The sequence below is a fragment of the Aulostomus chinensis genome, chromosome 24 (assembly GCF_037954235.1).
Source record: "Aulostomus chinensis isolate RoL2024-O1b breed Wild chromosome 24, RoL_Achi_v1.0, whole genome shotgun sequence".
NCBI classification, from domain to species: Eukaryota; Metazoa; Chordata; class Actinopteri; order Syngnathiformes; family Aulostomidae; genus Aulostomus; species Aulostomus chinensis.
This window is the reverse complement of record NC_141343.1, coordinates 9,654,296-9,676,027: the sequence shown is the minus strand read 5'-3', so window position 1 is coordinate 9,676,027 and position 21,732 is coordinate 9,654,296. Positions and strand designations below refer to the sequence as shown.

General features: G+C 41.8%; 1 protein-coding gene across 5 annotated transcripts in view; it reads left to right on the top strand.

Annotated features, from left to right (window-relative positions):
• kcnip4a (potassium voltage-gated channel interacting protein 4a) overlaps positions 1–21,732 on the top strand; it is a 139,847-nt gene that overhangs the window by 69,839 nt on the left and 48,276 nt on the right. Inside the window, exon 1 of one of the 5 annotated variants that reach the window (XM_086197595.1) lies at positions 10,281–10,728. The exons of the other annotated variants lie outside the window; for them this stretch is intronic. Coding sequence (XP_086053721.1) covers positions 10,671–10,728 — 58 coding nt within the window. The 5' untranslated portion in view covers positions 10,281–10,670. Of the gene's footprint in view, positions 1–10,280; positions 10,729–21,732 lie in introns of those variants that run through there. 5 annotated transcript variants of the gene reach the window in all.

Here is a 21,732-nt window from a genome sequence, read left to right as displayed (position 1 = left end):
GACTTTCTTTCACCCCCTTGATATCTGCACCTGCAATGAAATTAATCTCCGCATCCTTTCTCACCAGACAGCATTTTCTCAGCTAATACCAGTGGAGCAGGGGGGCCAAAACTCAAACCATTTTCCCACCAAACAGGTGCGGGTTGCAGTTCTATATTTTTGTTTTGTTGACCAAACCAGCGTGCATTCTCACTGGTTTGGAGGTGAACAATTGAATCATTGACAGAGGACAGTACACAACAGAGCTGCTTATGCGCTCATCTCCAAGCCGGGGCTGTAGTGTTCATAAAACGTGAGGGTAAACATAAAATTCTGTCAGATGTAAGACACTGACAAGTGAAACGGGATCAAAACTGAGATTTATTTTATTTCATGGACACAGTTACCGCTCACTGACCACAATCACAAAGAGCCAGGTTCATTCGCGCAGCAGCCACAGTGAATATTGAATCGCAGCAACGCTCCGCCACACTAATGCTTGCTTCAGGAATCACGCCCATACACTTAACGCGTACCTGTCCCTCGCGCATTTTCACGGCACCGCACCAATCCCACGCATTCGTGCACCTTTCGGGGGGCAGCCAGTGCCTATTCAGTCGTAGTGACAGCTCTCCATGTTGGGTCCTGTTGGGGTTTAATTGCTTGTGAGAATACTTGGGTTGAGAGAGAGGCAACCGATAGCTTAATCTTGTATCCTCTACAGCTGATTGCGTTTGTATCCACTGTTAGACTTTGGCTTAAAGCATCAGATATATACATATATACATTTCTATATACATCAGATCACAACCCTCCAATACAAAATGTTACGGTCCAGGCAGTCTCTGCTGCATCACGGTAAATATTAAAGCAGCCTAGAGAGACAGAAAGAAGGGACTAGTGATGACACACTGCCCCGCTCAGCCCTTTGCTGTAAAAAGGAAGGGCAACAGTGACGACGCTAAAAATAATCCCCCATGTGCCCACCAAACCATAAAACTGGGATTATTGGCACCTGTGTGTTATGTAGATAAAACTTCAGGCCTCACTAAATGGATATCTGGCATTAACCATACATAAAACCGAACAAGTCCGGGAACTAAAACATGTAAAAAACAAAGATAGAAATGGATGTCGGGACGCAGGCGGAGCCCAAGTCGCATCGCTCTCTTCCTTCCTTTCTGAGGAAAGCCGAGAATGGAGATAGAGTTCTCGCTTATGAATACCCTTAAGCACCACCATTTTCATCCTAGATGCATGTATGATCACTGGCACAAGCATTTCTTCACAACTTAATGTGCAATTACCAATATACAGGACGCTAATTGCCAAAAATCTGAAGCAAAAAAGAAAACACTGTCCTCAGCTACGTTGAATATAAAACCTTTGACGATTGAGGTCACCATGGCTTCCTCTATTTTTATTCCCATTGTGCTCCACACTGCTCACACTTGCTCCATTTGTTGTGCATTGTGGAGAAGACTGCCGGACAAATGGTAGATTTACTGGAGTTCAGGAAACATAAAGTGGCTGAGTTTTTCTGCTTGGCTCCGTCAGGAAAATTTAAGATTTTGTGCCACCTTTTCATTTGGCCGAATTTGTCAGTGATAGATGGCAGGCGGATACCCCGCGAGACCCGATGCCCGCTGATTCAGACCATCTGGGCAGGTGGTGTGTAGTCCATTATCACCACAGTCACACAAACAGTCTCAAGGTGATAGAAGATTTGCTTTGCAGATGAAGACGCGTGAGATATCGGTGACCGCGGGAAACGCCAAAGCGATGAATGCTGACTCTGCATCCGCAGACATTTTTATTGATGCATCATAATCTATGTTATTGTTTTTGCTTTGTGCCACAGCAATCTTTCACACATGACATTTACTGCTCAGCCCAGCTTGCATTTGCAAACTCATCTCATCATCCCCCCACTGCTGCAGTGTGGCTGTGGACATATGTCTCGCAATAACCCCTGCACCCACGGTGTCTTGTGTCATTTCTTCGGTCTCTTAAAGACTTATCTTAATTAATTTCTAATTACAAACAGCATGCTGCAGATTCTCACCAAAACAAGCATCTGGATGTTGGGAAGACCTCTGCCAAACATTCCTTCAGTAATCTTGCGTTGGAGAGATTAAAAACTGCTATTGTATGTTCGCCTTGTTAGGAGCAACTCTTTTCTCTCTGTTCATTTTTCACATTCGAGAAAGTGCTTATGGCTTAATAGCTTTTTCCCGTGACAGACAACTCCATTTCCTTTATTGCCGCTTGTAGTTTAATACTGTCTATGTAAGATATAAAGCAGAATTCATTAAGCATCTTCACATCTTGTCTCATGTTGATGACTTTCCACTGAAAAAGTTTTACGCGATCCATTTCCTCCCGTCCCTGCATGTCATTTTCCAGTTCAACAGTGCTGCTTTTCCAGCAGTTCTCAGTGATTCCTCGGAAAGGCAGTTTGGATTAACTGATATTTCCCCCGCGATTCTCCCCATCTTGTGACTGATCAGTCAGAATCTCCCCTGTGTCGCTTGTTCCGTGTTTGGATTCTAGCCTGTAGCTGACAGAAAAATTCCAATGTATGGAAAAGGAAAGATTTCTAGTTTGTTTTACAAAGACCTCAGTCACCTTGAGCTCTGCTTTTGGCCAGCTGTGATGTCATGGAAAAAAAAGCATGTCTGCACTCTTATATTTACATTTTTCTTTTTGTCAAGGGCCCCTTGACAAAAAGAACCTCGACAGATAATCTGCTCATAGACGTTTTTGTCAAAAGACGGAGGAGTTTAAATCTAAAATCTGTTGAATGTAGGGGTACAAAAACGCATGTTGTGCTTTTTGTAAGATAACATTTTTACTCTCAGGTGCAAACAGCAAAAAAAAAATTCAGCCTGAGACCTTCATCTGGCTGTTGAGGGATGAGTTGAATCATGAATCAATTGTGCCCTCTAGTGTCCAAAACACAATATTGCTTCTTTTTGGGGGGGGGGAAGAAGAATAAAAACATACAGTATATGCACTGAAGGAAGTTTCCACTTTGGCTCTTGCCAAGAGGTCATGTTTTAGTTGCTTGTTTATAGAAAAAGAACAATTTTCATTGTTCTGTGTTTGAAATTCTTCATTTTCGATACAATGAATATAAAATGGATATGACAGGGTAATAGGACAGAGAGATCATCGTGGATAATGTGATGTTTACAACTGCATGTTTACCTTGATCAACCGCAGGTTCTGTTTGGACTGTAGCTTAAATCACAGGTCTACATGACCTCAGTCACCAGAACTGCCGCTGTTGCAAAATATATATATATATATATATATATATATATATATATATATATATATATATATATATATATATATTTTTTTTTTTTTTTTTTCTGTTCAGATTAAAAAAGATATTCTTTTTGGACTCTATATTTTTGCTCGCTTATTTTCTATACAAAAGTGTCCTTCAGGCATTTTATTTGTGCATTTCGACAGAAAGTAAGAACTCCCTACGGGTGACTCTACCTCTAAACGACCGTGAAGTTGCAGCATCGCAACAAGTTTGTAAATGCAACACTTCCTCTCCTGAAAATGTAACTTATTTAGACATCCAGCGGACAACGGTAGCATCTACCGTGACGATTTTAAGCCTCATGATCACTCAGTTTCAAGGTGCGATTTGCTCACGATGAAGGGAGCATTTGCTTGTTAGGGCTTGATTATGTCTCACTAGCTAGTTGTTAACTCAGTCTGTCAGCTTGTGGTTTCTGGACAAATGGTGAACCGTGAGCCCATCGCCGCTGCTTCTGGGAATGAACTTCTGTAAAGAGCACTGAGATTATCTAGCAAAGCTGTCTTTTACTAATGATGCGAAACTGTGCCACAAGATCCAAAGAACTACAGAGTCCCTGTGGTTTCAGTGTGAACTTGAGAGCAAATATTGCCCAGAGTGTTCCTTCAAGTGCTTTACCACCTTCATAAAGTCTGGAAATTGGAGGAAAACACTGCCACAAGTTCATTGAAATGATATATGATGATGACAAAAATAGATCACTAGGAACCAGTGCATAGTGGACTCACAGTTCCTTGATATAATCATGTTTTTCTTGTTGGGATTCATAAAAATGTCATGTAGCAGTTGCCTTTAGGCGGTTTTAAGCGGCCTTCTCTTTCAGATGGACAATGTGACAGCATCTTATGTTTTAGTGAAGTTCCTGGCACTTATTTTACCAAGTGACAGCAGCTCCTTCTGTCCCGAAAGACCAGACAGCCACACCGGTTGTATTGATCAATTGTCTGCTCTCCTTCGTGTGTGTGTCAGTCTTAAAGTCCCGGATGGAGCACTGGAACATTATACCGGGGTTTGCGTTGCTGAGCTGGAAGCTCTTGAAGAATTGATATGAGAAATGCATCACAAGTATAATTAGTTTTTACATTGATGACACACAATATGTTCGATGATGTCCTTTTCTTCTACGCGTGACTTCATTGTTTTGCAACGAGGAAGGGTATAAGAATCTGTTAGCATTAATTACAGGAATTTTTAACCTCAGCGCGACGCAATATTGATCCACAGAGTTGACAATACCGATTTCCAGTCCTTGCTGCTTCGTATTGATGTCCGCGTGTTGAGATTTCTTTTTCTATGCATGAGTTGACGTGGCTGCATACACTTTGCAAAATTGCTGCCAGCTAGTGGCTTATGTGACATGCTGTTCTTCTTCAAAAGAAAGGGTCAAAACATGCACAAAGCATGAGGACAGATAAACCGTATCCAAGGAAGAAAAGGAAGAAGGAATTACAACTTCTCTTTGGGCATCTTGAATAAGGGAGAACATTAATTCAAAGATAACCCTTATATGTGAAATATCATCAAGAATTGCACACTATTCCCATGTTTGGCTCTGTTAAAACACTATGGGACAGAAAATATAGAAAGTGCAAATGTTTCCTGATCCAGTCACCTTGGGAGCTGATAATGTAGGTAGTTAAGCATCCATATGTCCAGAAATATGTATTTGATGCAGTTGCAGAGAATGTTAATGGTAAATATAATCCACTGCCAACTTGAGTTCTATGCCACAGATGGTGTCCTACAGACTGTCCTATTGCATCGGAGACGGGTTAAATCAGTTTTGGAACGTTGGGAGGCGCTAACATCATTTCAACCACAGGAAACTTATCCAGAAACTTAAAATCTTAAGAGGTGCTACATTCATATTGACTTCAGGACATTTCCCCTGGAGCGAGGAATGTTTGGAGCTACCACCTTTGATTCAGCCTCAGGGAACCTTGTCAAGGAACTTGGGAGTTTTTGAGGAACGACCTCCATTTAGATCATGGAAATGTTCCCAAAACCCAAAGAACTATCGGAGGAACTACCTTCATGTTGGCCACAAGAACTTTCCCCAGGAACTTGGAACCTTAGGAGGAACTACCTTCATGTTGGCCACAAGAACTTTCCCCAGGAACTAGAAAACTTTGGAGGAATTGCCTTCGTTTTTGAGAAAAGGAACTTTCTCCAGGAAGTAAGAACCTTAGGAAGAACCACGTTTGTTTTGACCACAGGAATCATGGTATTAATTTAGCTCAGCCGATTATTATTTTACTTTCCAAAATTCCCACCCTGGGAGGTAGCATTTTTCTCATGTTCCAGCAATTATCAGGGTGGATCTTTATTACGCTGAATATTTCTGATTGGGGGGCGGCTCGGTGGTGCAGTGGTCCGCACTGTCACCTCACAGCAAGAGGTTCGAGTTTGAGTCCCGGCTCGGGCACGGGATCTTTCTGTGTGGAGTCTGCTTGTTCTCCCTGTTCCTGTGTGGGTTCTCTCTGGTACTCCAGCTTCCTCCCACAGTCCAAAGACATCAAGAGGGGACGAGGCTGATTGATACTCTAAATTGACCGTAGGTGTGACTGTGAGTGTGAACGGTTGTCTGTCTCTATGTGTTGGCCCTGTGATGGACTGGCGACCTGTCCAGGGTGAACCCCGCCTCTTGCCTGAAGGCTGCTGGGATAGGCTCCAACCCCCCCGTGACCCTTAACAGGAATAAGCGGAAGAAAATGGATGGTTGGATTTCTGATTGGTTCAGTACTCGCTCTAGTTTATTTCAACTGCTTGTATTTGATTGTGCTCTGCTACAGATACCTCATGGTGCAGAACAACAAGGAAGCTTTTGAGCATGGACGGGCTGTGAGGTTCAGGCCTTCGGAGCTGCTGGCAATGACATCCAGCAGGAAATAGACAACATGCACCGACAAAATCTTGAGTTTTTTTCATATGTCAGTGGACTAATTGGCCTGGTTGTTTTCAGTCTTTTGACCATGGTCGAAAAAAGACAACAATAGGTGCATGTCCACCACAGGAACTTTCCCCAGAAAATCTAATCCTCTTTAGGAACCAAGATAGAAATTTTGTTCCAGGGTAATTGAAAAGTCCCCGCACATGGGATATTACGTTCCAAGTCCGAGTGCAAGGTCACGCCTTGGGTTTTTTTCGCCTGCAAAATTGTTTTTGTTCAACTTCGCTTCAAGATGGAGACATAGAAGAAAGAATTAGATGGATGAACAAGCCAGATTTGCATAATCTTCCCTTTAGGGTCACAGTGGAAACACAGATAACAGTGAGCCACCGTTAACTTCGACTTCCTCGAAATGCACCAAAGGGGCCAAAAGAAAGTAAAAGCCCAAAGATACTTGAGAGTTTTTTTTTTTTTTTAGGGGTTTTTTTGGGTGGAAAAGGGTCTTAATAATGCATTAATAGCCTTTGGCAAGCTTACTGTGGTGATGGGTCACACTACAGTTCAGAAGACGGTGGGGGTGACAGCCAACCTCAGACTAAAGCTTCTCGTTTAACGAAGTATTATATGTGGCGTCACGTTGGTACATAATGAGATGGGAAGAGAAGGTCACGTGGGGTCAGGATCAAGGACAGCATATCAGGTCTGTCGGTGGTCTGTGGGAAACAGAACGCTACTTGAAATGTTCAAATGCTTGCGGACGTGATGAACACTGGACTTCAACTGATCAAGACTAATTGTCCTTGGAAATTCAATTGATATTAATTACAAAACACTTAGCAGTAAAACGCAGCCATCCCTTTTTTCTTTATCAGATTGCGCACAGATAATATCGGCTGTTTTCCTCAAGTGGCATTGAATAAACCTCCATGTGTAGAGATGATTTACCCCAGAGACAGTTGATTATTACACCCTATTCTCTGGAGTGTTTAATTTAATGAAAAGTTATTACTGCTCCAACATAATTAGGCGACTTCTTGAAACGCCACGCTCAGCCGATTTACTCCAACACTCAAACTGGGGCTACAGCTTCAGGCTTCATGCTGAGTGGCTCTGCTTTTGACACTTACACTCATAACTTCATTTAACTTGGATTCCCTCCAACATGCTTCCGTGAATGCACATGCACAGGGAGTCAATGCAGAACCTGTTTGCATCGTACTTTTTATTTAAGGAGAATGTTGAATCTGAAGCCATCTGACACCTACTCCATAGGATCACAAATATTTTTGAAATGCAAATAAAGTACATTTGATGATAGAAATGACTGAGTGAAGAACGTTTCTTGTTTTTTACCCATTTGGTCCAAGTACTAAATGTCAGATTTTTACTTTGGTTAAGTTTTTGGATGCAGTTCTTATTTTTATGTGAAGAAAAAAGCTTCTGGTTCTGTTTAACCATCAGGAAAGCATACTGGTGGAAGCCTACCTACACTGTCACCTTTCAAATGACATATTCTGAAGCTGCCTGTCTTGTCATTTCAATTTCACCTAAACATGTGGTAAGAAATACTTTGGAGGGTAGTTAATCTAGATTAAAATCTGTAAAGGCTACTGAAAATATTGCTTTTATTCAGACAAGCATCTCAGACTATGAGATTCGATCAGTTTAGTTAGTTTTACCAGTACGGCATCATTGTACATTGTGCTGAAACATAGCCTGTTCAAGATACGATACGACAGATTGGTAGTCATCAGTCGTATCAGTAAAAGCATTAAATAAACTGGAATAAATACTGCAGTGTGTGTGTGTGTGTGTGTGCGTGTGTGTGTGTGTGCTCAGTTTCCAATTTTTGTCCATGCTACATCTGTGTTTTGCATTTCTGTTGGTTGGTTCGTATACACTGGATGTGGCCGCAGTCACATCCTTCAGCGTGACAACATTTTTGAGCCACCACCGAAGAATTGGCCACATTTGGTGCAGAAATTTTGAGAGTGAAGCTGTTCCATCATCATGTGTGGTCAAGTGGGACAGAAAGACGAGAAATAACACTGGGAGGAATTTGGTCGAGCCTACTTTTGAGCATTCAGATCACAGTGTTTCCTGATGGTACACACCAACAGGATATCTTATGTTCCATGTCCTTATTTAAGCAGCACTTGGTAAAATGCCCTGTGCATCATCTGAAGCTGTCCCACTTTCCACAAGATGGATACATTTTGCTCAGTGTTTGTGGTGTCTTGGAGAAAGACAACCAGGTTGCAAATTTTTGGGTTGGCCAACCAAGAGACGAGCATACCATTTTTAAAAAAAAAAAAGTTTTTTGCGAACTAGCCAACTGATGTACATTAGCTGGAAGACATATACATGATGCTAAAATGTGTCAATTGGATTTGTCATATACAGTCATTTGAAATTGGTTATTACATACTCATGGACGCACTTTTTTTTTGTGTGATTTTGTTGTCTTTTTGTTTTTTGGCATTTCAAGTGAAAGGTTATAATTTAAGTCAACTGTGTGAACTAACTTGAACCAAAAGTTGTTTTGTTTTTTGGGGGGTTTTTTTTGCATTAGTATGAGTTGTTGTTCCAGCCATCCATTTTCTATACTACTTATCAGTTGGGGGTCGTAGGAGCCTATCCCAGCTGACATCGGGCTAGAGGCGGGGTTTACCCTGGATGGGTTGCCAGTCCGTCACGGGTCCGTCATAAGTAGTAATTTAATTTGAATATTTAATGAGTACTGGATTGATAACCTTGATAGGTGACACAAATATGAGGCAAAATTGTGCTGGCAAAGACACAAACAGAACAGTGCTGCCTGCTGATATTGTTCAGTAAAGGCCCTCTTTTGTTCAGGTAGTTGTATTCTAATGCAGCTGTCATGCTAAAGGAATTGGATCCATTGTTGCTGGGACGACTTGAGCCAGACCCAATTATAAAAGAAATAGGGTGCACGCTGGTAATTCCAAGGTCCTTGACCTTCAGAACGGCCATCAACTACGTGTGTTAATGTTAATCCAATACCTCTACAACCTGAGCTTGCCCCCGCAGTATGAGTTCATGCACTGGTGCTTGTAAACATGTGAGTTTACCTTCTGACTGACATGTGCAGGAGGTCTAAGAGCAACAATGTGTTCCACGGGAAGCAAGTTAATGGAGTTGCCGCAAATTGGTACTTGATTGCAGTGTTTGGCTGTTCCGTTTCTCAACTGAGCTGCCGTCACACAGTTTATGAAATGAATTGTGCGTGGGTGGCTCACGGTGCACGGCGGAAGTATTTTTCTATCCGTTTTCCTCTTCTGATATGTCACATCAGGTGAATGTCGATGAGGTATTGTTCACACATAAAGGAGGAAAGATAGGAGCCTTAAACATGAGTGTGACTACCGGACCCTCTCCATAATTCAGACAATCGTCCCCGATGTTGGTCAGACAAGTAGCTGCGGGATCAACTCTGATGAGGCAATGGCTTTTTTTTCTGGTTATGTAATGAGAATGTTAACATGGAAGCCAGTATGAATCTGTATTGCATCAGGATCTAGTCTGTGTTACCAAAAAAAAAAAAAAAACATTATTGATGTTAGCACCCTATTTTCTTTCGAGAGGAGTGCTCGAACTCCCCCTCAGAGTTGTTTATTTGGTGTTTTCTGTTCCGATTTACATTTTGAATCGGAGGGATTGAATCATTATTGTGTTAAATTGCGCTGGATCGTGGGAGCCTTACAAAAACCCTGTTGTGACATTTTATTTCAGTCATTATCTCGTGTTTTTGAAGACAAAATAATGTTATTATCTCAAACTGTGCCCACAATTTTACCCCTTTCCTCATTAACCTGTTTTATTACCAGCAATAGTTGGTAAAAGAGATGCTTATTGAATAAGCACGAGTGATATTTCCAGCAGGCACTGCCAGAGCTCTTGTGAACGCAGCGTGGCTCTTTCCTCTCCTTCCCAGCAGGAGATGTAGTTAAAAGTCAGCTAGTAAGGAATAATGGTTATCGACTGCGTGAGCGTTTTTTCTCTCTTACTCTCCCTCCCTCCCTCCCTCCCTGTTAGACGACAGATCTGTTGGAAAGAGCGGCAGCACAATTCTCTCCAGCATGTTACTGGCTCAATTATTCTAGGTGCTACTCAACTGGTACAAAGTAGCATTTGCAGAGCAGAGATCAGCCAGCAGGCTCTCACATAAGAGTGGGAACGAGGGATGTGAAGCGTCAAAATTCAAAACTCAGAGGCATGCATGTTCTACTCCCACTCCTGTTCCTCCTGGTGCAGCCCACCTAGCCGGGGCGGCTATAAAGGGGACCGCAGATTTTTGGATTTTTCATGTGAGAGGCTCTCTCCAGCATCTCTTGTATATATTTTTTCATTCCACTTTTCGCTCTTGAGCCAACCCAAGTGTGGGAGTGAAAGTGTGTGAAATCTTGCAATCAAACCACCAAGCGAGAAAGTCTGGAGGGCATCATGGGCGCTTTAATGGTCATCTTCTCTCTTCAGCCGAAACAAAGACGCAAGCCGACAGGTAGGCCTAATGAGAAGGAGAGGAAAGAATTTTTTATTAGATAAGTTTGCCACTTATTAATGGCTGATGTTATTGTATTTTGTGTGTTTTGCAAAGAGAAACTCAGTAATGCACTGCTATTTCTGTTTGGGACTCTTGTGTCAATCCCTGTGTCATTTGGATTGAAGCATCTGGAAAGTTCCCCATTTATCAGCCGTTTTGTCTTTAATCCCCTCTTAATTCATTTTGCCACTCCAGCAGTCCACGAAATTGACTCTGAATTGTCCGCTATTTTTTTGGCAAACATTTCAGCCTGAACTCTACAAACATGACATTTTGCTTTTCCCGATATTGATTCGGCAGTGGCAGCACGCCATGTCGACCCGCTGCCAAATAAGCTTACGCTACATCTCATCATCTCATCTACATCAGCCTCACTATCATGGCGTCTCCATTAAAAGAACAATGACATATAAGAAGCCAGCGGTCAGAGGTGATATTTACTGTTAATGGTGGAGTAGGAAATTCATTTATAATATAATGAAGCTATATTTCATTTGGGTTTTGTGAAAGAACTCGAAAAGCAAAATGAACCGGGGACTCTAAATCGCTCAAGCAATAGATTATGAAGACGGAAGTTGTGAGCACATTTCAGAGGGACTTGGAAAGGAGAACATGGGATCCTGTCACACACTCAGTCTTGTGCAGATAAAGTACCATGTTGCTGAGAATGTAAATCATGCTTTTGGGGAAAGGAATGGATGCAGCATGTACTGTTTCCCGGTCATAAATTAAGAGAAGCTGATATGTGGAACATTCAAACTGATTGTTTCCGAGAAATGCGGGACACCGCCCTCCCTCGGATACTGTAACAATAGGGTGCCACATCCAGATGATGTGTTTTTGTGGGCCAACTTGGAAGCTAACATTGACAAAAAAAACAAAAACATTTACATTGGATTTTTATTTTTTTACCGAAAATAAGCTGAGAAAATTTTTGTATTCTTTTGTTTCGTAAAAAATCTTTGTAAATGAAAGCAACTTTTATGTTGTTGTCGTTTTTTTCTATTTTTAAAGGAGAAATGCAATTGTTGAAAGTACAGCTAAAACTATACTATCAGCTAACCACATTGCAGGCGCATGACCTTTGCAGCAGAAAAACTTGCTTGGTACCTCTTCTGTTTTCTGTTCTGTCCTCTCGCTTTACCACCAGGGTTGGGTCCCGACATTCGGTTCCAAGTTGGAACCGAATTAAGTGATCACCGGGTACCCATAAGAAATTATAAGTTCGGTTCTGCTCATCGGTTCCTAGATCCGCTCATTTATGACGGCTACTCACGGAATTTAGACATCTGTCAGCAGGACCTGTCTGTTGCGTGTCTACAACACGCGATGCTGCGCGGAGCACATTGTCAACACAGCAGACAGAGGAGTAAGCGGGCGCTAGCAGCAGGTAGCCTACTAGCAACATGAGATGGACTGGGGGAAGCAGTCAGAGGTGTGGCTTTATTTCTGTCGAGAGAGCAGCGACTGTGGAAAATACCACACGTGGGAAATTAGTAAGTTCTAAATCAGGTTGAACTTCCAACTTATCAAAACACTCATTTTAACATTCAAAATAACAGCTAGTTTAGATTGCAGTAAAGTGTCTTTTGTTAAATATACATTTGGCTTCCTATTTCTTCACCTTTTTTGGGGGGAGGGGTTGAGAATAAGGAGCCCTTAGGTACCTGAATCGACAAGCGGAACCAAAATCAGAATCTGATTCGTAAAAATCCTGCACTTGTTAGCAAACACAATTTTTTTCAAAATGCCTCAGTGTGCTATCTGACACATTTTATGCCATAAATAATTATATTTTGCCAATTCAAAAATCCGGGCTGCACGGTGGTGCAGTGGTCAGCACTGTCCCCTCACAGCAAGAAGGTTCGGGTTTGAGTCCCTGCTTGGGCGCGGGATCTTTCTGTGTGGAGTCTCCATGTTCTCCCTGTTCCTGTGTGGGTTCTCTCTGGTACTCCAGCTTCCTCCCACAGTCCAAAGACATCAAGAGGGACGAGGCTGATTGATACTTTAAATTGACCGTAGGTGTGACTGTGAGTGTGAATGGTTGTCTGTCTCTATGTGTTGGCCCTGTGATGGACTGGCGACCTGTACAGGGTGAACCCCACCTCGCGCCCGGAGATGCTGGGATAGGCTCCAGCCCCCCGCGACCCTTAACAGGAATAAGCAGAAGACGACGATGGACGATGGAATTCAAAAATCCCTGACTATGGAAGAGGGAAATGAACTTTGAACAATGCTAACTTGCTTCTGGGTTTTTAAGAACTCTTTCCAGCAAACTCTTCTTAGGATTTTATTTTTTTAATCTGCCCTTAATTCTAAATTCAAGAATGCAAAAACCAGGCTGACTTCAGTTCCTCAACTCTGTGGAAAACGAGTTGGCTCAAGCTATGTAAAATAATAAAGCTGCTGAGGGAGTTTTGATAATTGAAATGCGCATTTCATATGTGCTTGGTGCTGTGCTGTTCTTCGTCCTGTGCTCCAGGAACAATCCTCTTTTCCCCAGTTGATCCTTGCGGACACTGGCTATACTGTACATAAAGTTGCAGTGTCGGGTTGCATTGTTCGTATTTTCAAGTTTCAACCTTACTAGAGTAAAAAAAAAATACTTAAGGATGAGGATTACTCGGTATATTTGCCAAAAGTAATGTTATTGAGAGCAGCATGTTTTGGTATGTTCTCTGAAACATGTACGCCATCAGATCCAGCAGAGGCGTTTACACCAGCCTGTGTTGTGGTAATCCACCTGTTACCAGCTTCCACAGGAGCAGAATGCTATCCACTAGATATGACACCCTAGCTTGGTTTCCATTCAAATGTATCTGTTATGTATATTTCTATTTTATAAATGATGCATAATTTTTTCAGTTTTTTTTTTTTTTTAATTTGGTACAAGAAAATGAGAAAATTGGTCATCTAAACATCCTCTGCTGTTTTGAGAATACTGAGAGTAAGCTCACCCAGATAAGCAATGGGTGGCGCAGACTTTGCAGTCGGGCGCCATTCATCACCGTGGAAGGAGACAAAGCAACGTACACGAACAACGCGGTTAAAAGGCGCACCGAAAAGAGCGGAAAGGACTGAAGACGTAGGAAATGCAACGACAAAGAGCGCGATAGACATGGAAAAAAAAAAATCACAAACATCCTCTTCTACGCCAACTCTGTGCAGGGTGGGGTATCGTGTGAGTCACACGGTTTCAAATCAAATCCTCGTCTTCGTTGTCGTCATTCGCATTTACCCTTTTTCGATCAACTTTTTCCAGCTTCCTTAAGCTTCAAAAAAACTTTTTTGCAATTTTTCAGGATTAAAAAAAAAACAAACAAAACGGTGTTCATTTTTAGGAAATCGAAAGTGTGCGTCCAAACAGTCTGATAAAGACCCAACAAGTGATGAGCTTTTTTTTTTTATTGCAAACTCGACGAGGTGGCCACATTTAGACAACAGGATAGATTTACCAAAGTATCACGATGCTAAGAAGACTTAAAAACTGAGACCAAAAAAACCCCAAAATTGATTCACAGAGTTGTTATTTTGCCACCATTTGAGTTGCCGCCTGCTGGCCATCAGTAAGAATGCAGGTTTAAAACACCTTTCATCATCTATGGCGGACTATGATATTCTAATTCTTTTTTTTTTCTTGCCTTTGGTTTTAATTTTTTTTATTTTATTTGTAGACGAGTCTTGCTATCAGCAGATAATTTCCACCTTTATTATTGTTTTTTTTCATATCTGTGATGCATCGCTGCATGCATGGACACGCTACTTCAACTGGACAAAGGCACACAACGAACTTAACAATTCTGTTTCGTTATTTTTTTTTAGACTGGGATTTATTGTCAGTGGTGACTATTTTTTTCGTTGCGTTCTTTGAAATGCTCGCGTGTTTGTGCGGCAAAAAAACAGCAACAACTTGCTGAGACAACAGTTGCATCTTTTCAAGCGAGACGCATTCACTCACTTCATTCTCTCAGTCAGAACGCTTGTATCCATGGTTCTGTGCTGTCGTTCACTGATTCACGCTGTTGAGGCTTCAGTTGAAGAGGATAAATCATGAAAACATGCACTGTTCGAGAGACTTCGGTGCTAAAACAGTACCCACTCTCACACCTTCCATTAATTTTCATAGTCGCACTCATCTATGAAAATTGATGATGGTCCAGCAAGCACCCACAGGAACTCTGCCCTCAACCATCTTTTCAAACTCAGCTTTGAGTGTTCCCACAGTGTTCCAAATGTTCCAGGGATAAGAGAGGTGCCAGTGACATTATGGTGGTACTCGCTGCTGACGTGTTCGGCCTCGTTGTTGCTATCTATCTATCATGATTTTGAACTGTTTTGCCGTTTTTGTTTTTTTCCCCTTTTCTTTTTTTGCATCGCTGGGAGCAGGTATGAGTCGAACTTGTGTAGGTGTGATAGGTACACTCAGAAGTAGAGCTGCTTAAATGGAAAATGGCCGATCGTGACTCAGGCTAGCAACTTGTAAATGAATGCTGGCGGTATGTTGAAAAGAGTAGAGACATGTTCTCTCGTCATTCTGCTGTCACGCGAAACTGAGAAGTTATCGCAACCATTTCCTCGTGAGATTCACACAAGAGGTGATGAGATGTCCAGTATAGTTCTTGTTGCTGGCCCAGTCTCCTTCCAGGCCTTCTGGTGTTTACTGACCCGAGGAGAGACTTGGGCCAACCACAGCGGGAGCAGCTGTCAGTTTTGAGGGTAGCCACACCACCGATCACCCTGCTTGCAAACGTGGTCACATTAAAAACAAGAGCACCCTCTGTTCAAAATGCAAACCTGAGGTGTTGATCGCAATGCGATATCTACAAGAAAGCCGCGCTAGCTTAGCTTAAACAAAACTACAGAAATAACTTTATTCGTAGCTTTCATAGAGAAGCACCTCTTCAATATAAGGCAAATATAGGAACTTTTACCTCCCGGTCATATAATCAGTCTCGTTATTTCCTCAAACCATCTGTCACATGCACAGTTTCACCAGAGCTATTCGTCTTGTTCAGAGAAGCCAGATGGACGTCACAATGTGACAAAGATTTCCGTGAACGTTCGCGCGCATGCTTCTTCAGCGTTTATTTGCTCTCACCAGGGGTGCGAGTCTATTGATCCATCGGAGTATGAGATTCAGACGAATCTGAAGTGGGATGCGGTGTGGAGTACGACGAGTTCGTGCATTCAAATCTGTCGTCTTGCACTGGAAGAGAACCGCACATTCAGATAGATTTCGTCCCTCGGTCAGGATTTTGTTCTTTATTCTCTGAAATGCAAATGTGTATACGGCTATAAACGGAAGGAAACAAGGAGGGCAGCTCTCACTTCCTTTTGTTATTTTTTTTCTGTATCAGCAACATGTAATCCCAACCTCTCCCAAAGTCACCGTGTCATTGTACTGTATTGGGTTTTCTCAGCTCTCTAAATTAGCATTTAAATTGAAAAGTGAAGCCACACCAGTTGGCTTTCGGGCTTCAAGCGTGTTTGGGTTTCCCACCATGACATTTCACTCAGTGCAGCAGTTTTTCTGTGAAATTGATCACTCCATCCCCCCCTGCTGGGCACACTGACCAGTATTAAGAGGGCTCACTTAGAACTGGATTGATGACTTCCAGCTCAAAAGAACTCTGCAGGTGCAGAGAAGTAGGCTCAGACGGTAAAGGGACTCCCGGTGGGTCATGGTTGTACAAACTGACATCAGCTGTCAGTGCTATATAAACAGATACACAGATCCATAATCTGGTGTGCATCATCGGGAAGGGTTAGGTTTGTGGTTTTGCCCTCATTAGCCAGGTAGCGCTTTTGAAACTGCAATTACAGGGCCCGACCGATATATGGGTTTGCTGCTATGTTGGCCGTTATCAGCCGTCGTCACGGGCCTATCACAGAAATATTGTCTCAGTAGACATGTTTTCCTACATGTGACGATTTTAAACCTTATTTGCAGACCATGAAATGCAGAAAATAGTGTCAGTGGGGATTTAAAAATGGTTTAACATCGTGTGTCCAGCAGAGCGCGCTACGGCGCCTCCCCTGTTTACCTCACCATTGTGTTTTACTCTTCTTCTTTTTTTTAATGGCTGTGTGTTACAATGCTAAGTTGTTTTTTTTTTCTTATTGTCAGTCAGTTATTTGTTAAAGAAATTAGCCTTCAGCCTTTCATATTGGGACCACAACGGTACTAAATGAACAAAGAGAGGGTCTATTTTCAGTCCAGCACAAAAATTCACTTTGTCGGTCGTACATACGAGGAATCCCTGATTAATTTTTCTGCCCTGAAATCAGAATTGAGCTCAAAAATCCCAATCATTCATATTATAGTTTGGTTTCTTATGTGTACACAAAGGATCACTCTTAAAAAGGGAATGTCCTTTCTCCTGCAGTCTGCTTTTGTAGTATTTTGTAGGGCTGTAGTCTCCCAGTCGACTGGTCGATTTATTAGTCAATACATTCTGGCTCGACCAAAATTCTGATTGGTCGATTTTTTTGCCGCGTTAATTTCATCAAGAGGAAAGTACCAAGTGCTAATGGGGGTGTTTTCAAAGCCCCCCTGTTTCACAGATCACAATATCTTTGAACACCCCCCTTGTTTTTGCTATTTTGGATTAGCCCGACCCGCTGGAGACAGACAGACTGAAGAGTACTAGGAGGCCACCGTCTGGTGATTTGATGAATGTATATTTAATTTTGACGGTTTCATTTAAAGACAGTCCTTGTCCACCGTGTCAAAGACATCTGCAGCGTGGCAGCATTTCATGAAAATAGAGAGAGGAAAAAAATCGAATGTAAAGTTTGCAAACAACAGTCTGCATATCACAGCTCCACCACAAACACGGCGTATCACCTAGAAACGGAAAGCTAACTTGTCCACCTTAGGTTGCCCCGTCAGTTTTGAGTATATGAACATATCAGAATTGACATTTCAACCTGCTTTATTTTGCAGTTATGCACTTTATTTCGTTATCTGGTTTGTTGAATAAAAAAAATTCTTAAAGGCCTTGTATTTTGGTCATTTTTTTTTTAATAATTTGGCTTTTTTTAAATACTTTTTGTTAAATTAAAATGTTTTGAGAAAAACTTAAAAACAAAACTGATTATATGGACTTATAATGTAACTGATCATTCCGTAGTGATCTGGAACATCAATTTTTTTCATTCATTTCCTCGGCATTAAATTGTCAAAGATTCCGGCTTGCTACACGACGTCTACAGTCGATCCCTGGCTACTTTATTGTTTCAGATGTTCCTGAAAACAAAGAGCCAATATCATCTGGTGAAGTTGAAAGGGGCCCAAAAACTGGATTTTTTTTTTTTAAACATAACTTATTGTTTTCAAATCAAACACTGAGCCGTTGAGATTTTCAGACACAGTCGTCACCGTGAAAATGACTTCATGGCTGATTGCAGCCAACAGAAAGGCAACAAATAATGACTTGTTACAACAGAAACGCCGCACAATGTCTCTGAATAAATAGCTGTGACCGCACCGCGTGGCGGTATCGTCGGGTAGAAACGGGAAACCAAGGCACGAGTGGGTGCAAGCTCACAGAAACTGGACACGATTGGAAAATGGAGCCTGAAAGCATGGATCCATCCTGCCTTGTCCCAACATGTGAGGCTGTTACTGGTGGTTTATTGGTGTCTGGGATATTTTCTTGGCACACTGTGGGCTCCTTCGTAGCAATTGAGCATCATTCACAGCCTTCCTGAGTGCTGCTGCTGCACTCATCTTCTAATGACTGCTTTTAGCAGAACAGCCCGGCAGATATGAACCAAAATCTCTGTATTTTAATATCCACCAGTCGTTTTTTTTTTTTTTCAAGATCAAAGCTGGATCCATTTTTTTTGTCACTGCTGCTAACCTCCTGTAGCCATATTTGACTATTGATTTTTACAAAATCTGAAATATCATTCACCTGTCTAAAATCATTTTTGTACAGTTACATTTTGTCGTTTCACATGCATAATTCTCATTTTAGTCTACAAAATGTCAGTGTGTTCATAATAAATATGAAATGTTTGATCAATTCAGAAGGCATCGCCTTATTAGTCACAACATTTTTCTATCCAGAAAACCAGAAATACTGTTTTTTGTTTGTTTTTTTGTTTGTTTTTTTGTACATGTAATGAATCAGTGGTATTGAATCTGCTCTCTAGAGCACAGGTGCCATTTTTACCCATCATTTCCTGCAGGGTCTCTCCCTCTGCTTCAAAGCCTGTCAATCCTCTCTTTGTCCACTTGATGGCAGTGAATTTAAAGAAATCATCTTTCAGTTGGAGGAGATGAGACAATATTGCATTTTTAAATCACATTTTTTTTGTTTACCTAACTTCATTCCAAAAGCACGATTTTTTAACTATTTTCGTTCTTGCGAGTCTTTTTTTTTTTTTCCAGGGTGTTGTGGGATGTTAAAATGCAGAGTTATTTTGTTTGAGTTGACAGAGGATGTGCAGAATTGCATTTTAATCAAAATAATAATGACGCCTCGTGGTAGGAATATGAATGATGAATGCTCCTGTGAATTTGACATTTCTCGTCAGTGAAAATGATCGGAACTAAAACAGGAAACACCAAAATCATATTCCAAATAACCTTGATCGCTTGCGACATTTATGAATGCAAATTCTTAATTCAGGCTGTGGTGTTGCAATACAAAAACAAAGATCCCTTCCGATTTGTCGGTGACTATCAACATGAGGTGATGTTCTCTTTCCGAGAAAATGCGATACACAACAAACTCCAAACTAATTTGCAATTAACCGCATCTGTCGAAGGTTAAAGGCTGGGTGTGTGTGTGTGTGTGTGTGTGTGTGTGTGTGTGGGGGGGGGGGGGGGTCATTCTCATGTAATTTCACCCAACAGATGAAAGACATTTATTTGTTTTAACACCGTGTCTGAGCGCTGCACTTTGTCCACAGATGGGAATTCAATTGTAATGTGATTGTTGTGTTGACTTGTTGAGAGGCGTTTTTTTTTTTTTTTTTTGCCTGGAGGCCCAGTCGAATCACTTAAAATAAACGTCAGGGGTGAAGGAGTGTGATCGAGAAGTGATTAGTCAGAAATTGTCCACGGCGGGGAAAAAAATATTTTGCCTGCTGACGTGTGAAAAAAATAGTTACTATCACTTAAAACTGCAAGAAAGACAGGGGAAAAAAGTAGAATTTGCACGTATGTAAAAGTATTTAGCTACAGTAAGCATCAATATATTCAGAAAGTCTCTGCTTCCGTATGTTCTTCAGATATTTTCTGGCAGCTACAGTACAATACCTCCTCCCAGCTTTATCCACCACAACGCAATTACCTTCATCATCGACTCCAGCGCTGATTGATACAGCACACTGCGTGCTGATGAGATGCAGAAACCTCGATTATTTTCATCACCATTAGCCAAAGGTCTTGATTACTCGCTATGCCAAATCCTGAGGTGATTAGAGAACAGATGTTAGAAAGTGGAGGACGTTTTCTTTGAAATGAGCTCACATTGTGATAGCGGTTTGTTCAAACTGCGCCGCTGCTTTTGTGACCAGCGAGACCTTTATTGCACCTTCTCCTCACCTTTGCAACGGCTGCCTGTCCTTCGAAGGCACTCTCCCTCTCTCTCTTGGGGAGGCTCGGCAGCTATATTTGGATGTCACTCAGCTGCCGCAAAAAAAAAAAAAAGAAAAAAGCAAAGTAACTGATAGTGGGTTAAATGAGCTCACCGATAGCAAGCACAGCTCAGGTTGTTTCCATGATGTCCTAACAAGTCGCTTTGAGCCGAAGGGCTCTGAAAATGAACACGGGATCAGCGTGTGATGTCTTATCCTCGGGGCAGCTTTTAATTATGAGCTACATTGTCAATTTGTCTTGACGAGCTGGCAAAGAAGGACTCGGAGGGATCGGCTTCATTTGCTTTTTTGTGGCGAGTACTTCACATGAAAGAAGTAATTTTCTCTTTTTGGTTTGCTTTCGGGAGCTGCGCGTCACCGTTTACATGACCCATTTAAAAGCACATCGAGGTCGTGCTGCTAACGGTGTAAACGTACTTCATGGCCTGTGACGCAGTGAGCGACACGCGCCAGCTGAGTCTGCATGAAAAGTTTGAATTTTTGCTGATGTGAAACGTCTAATTCATATGTCACATCCCCGTTTGAATTCTAAACAGTGCTGGAAAGGAGTCAGGAAAAAAAACCAACGACATACAAATGATTTCCTCTTGTCTTCAGCAGACACCTGCTGCTGTCCACAGGCACATGTGAAATCTCACCCTCCAAAGTCTTCCCTCCTCTGCCATGATGTCTTTCTCGCCGACTTCTCTCACTTGCCATCTCTCACTTTCGATTCTTCAGCTTTATTTTAAGATCAGGTGATGGAGGTGAGGTCACACCGGTTGGTTATTACTCCAGCTGACATTTTACGCCTGATCAAAGCTTCTCTGTCGAGTCCCTACCTGTTATGAGCTCTGGAGCTGTTGATAAAGCTTCAGAGCTCGAACTGAAGAGGTACTCATTTTAACTTTAGCGTATACGTAAAAAGTCAGAAATTCAGAAAGAAGAATTTAGCTTTTCCGGTTCCACTGACCAATGACAGATTTCTTAGCACTCATCTCCAGCTGTGCTCCCTTATACATGGTCCTCTGCTATGCATTTCCTTTATGCGGTGATTTTCAGTTTGTGCACTTCAAAAAAAAAAAAAAAAGGAACTGACTTAATGTACCAATTTGATTCTGACCAGAATAAGCACGTTTGGCAAAAAACTTTAAAAAATTTTTTTTTTATTTATTTATTTATTTTTAGATTTTATTACATGACATGCACTTTTGCTCACGTTGCATGGGGGTTTGGCCTTTGCGGAGGATACTTTAAGGATTGTCGCCAGGAGGTCAAGGGGAATCAGGGGAGGCTGGTGGTGAAAGCAAAAGAGAGGGCACGCACAAGACTCAGGGGTCAGGGAGAGAGAAATAGAAGAAAGGGCCCTTT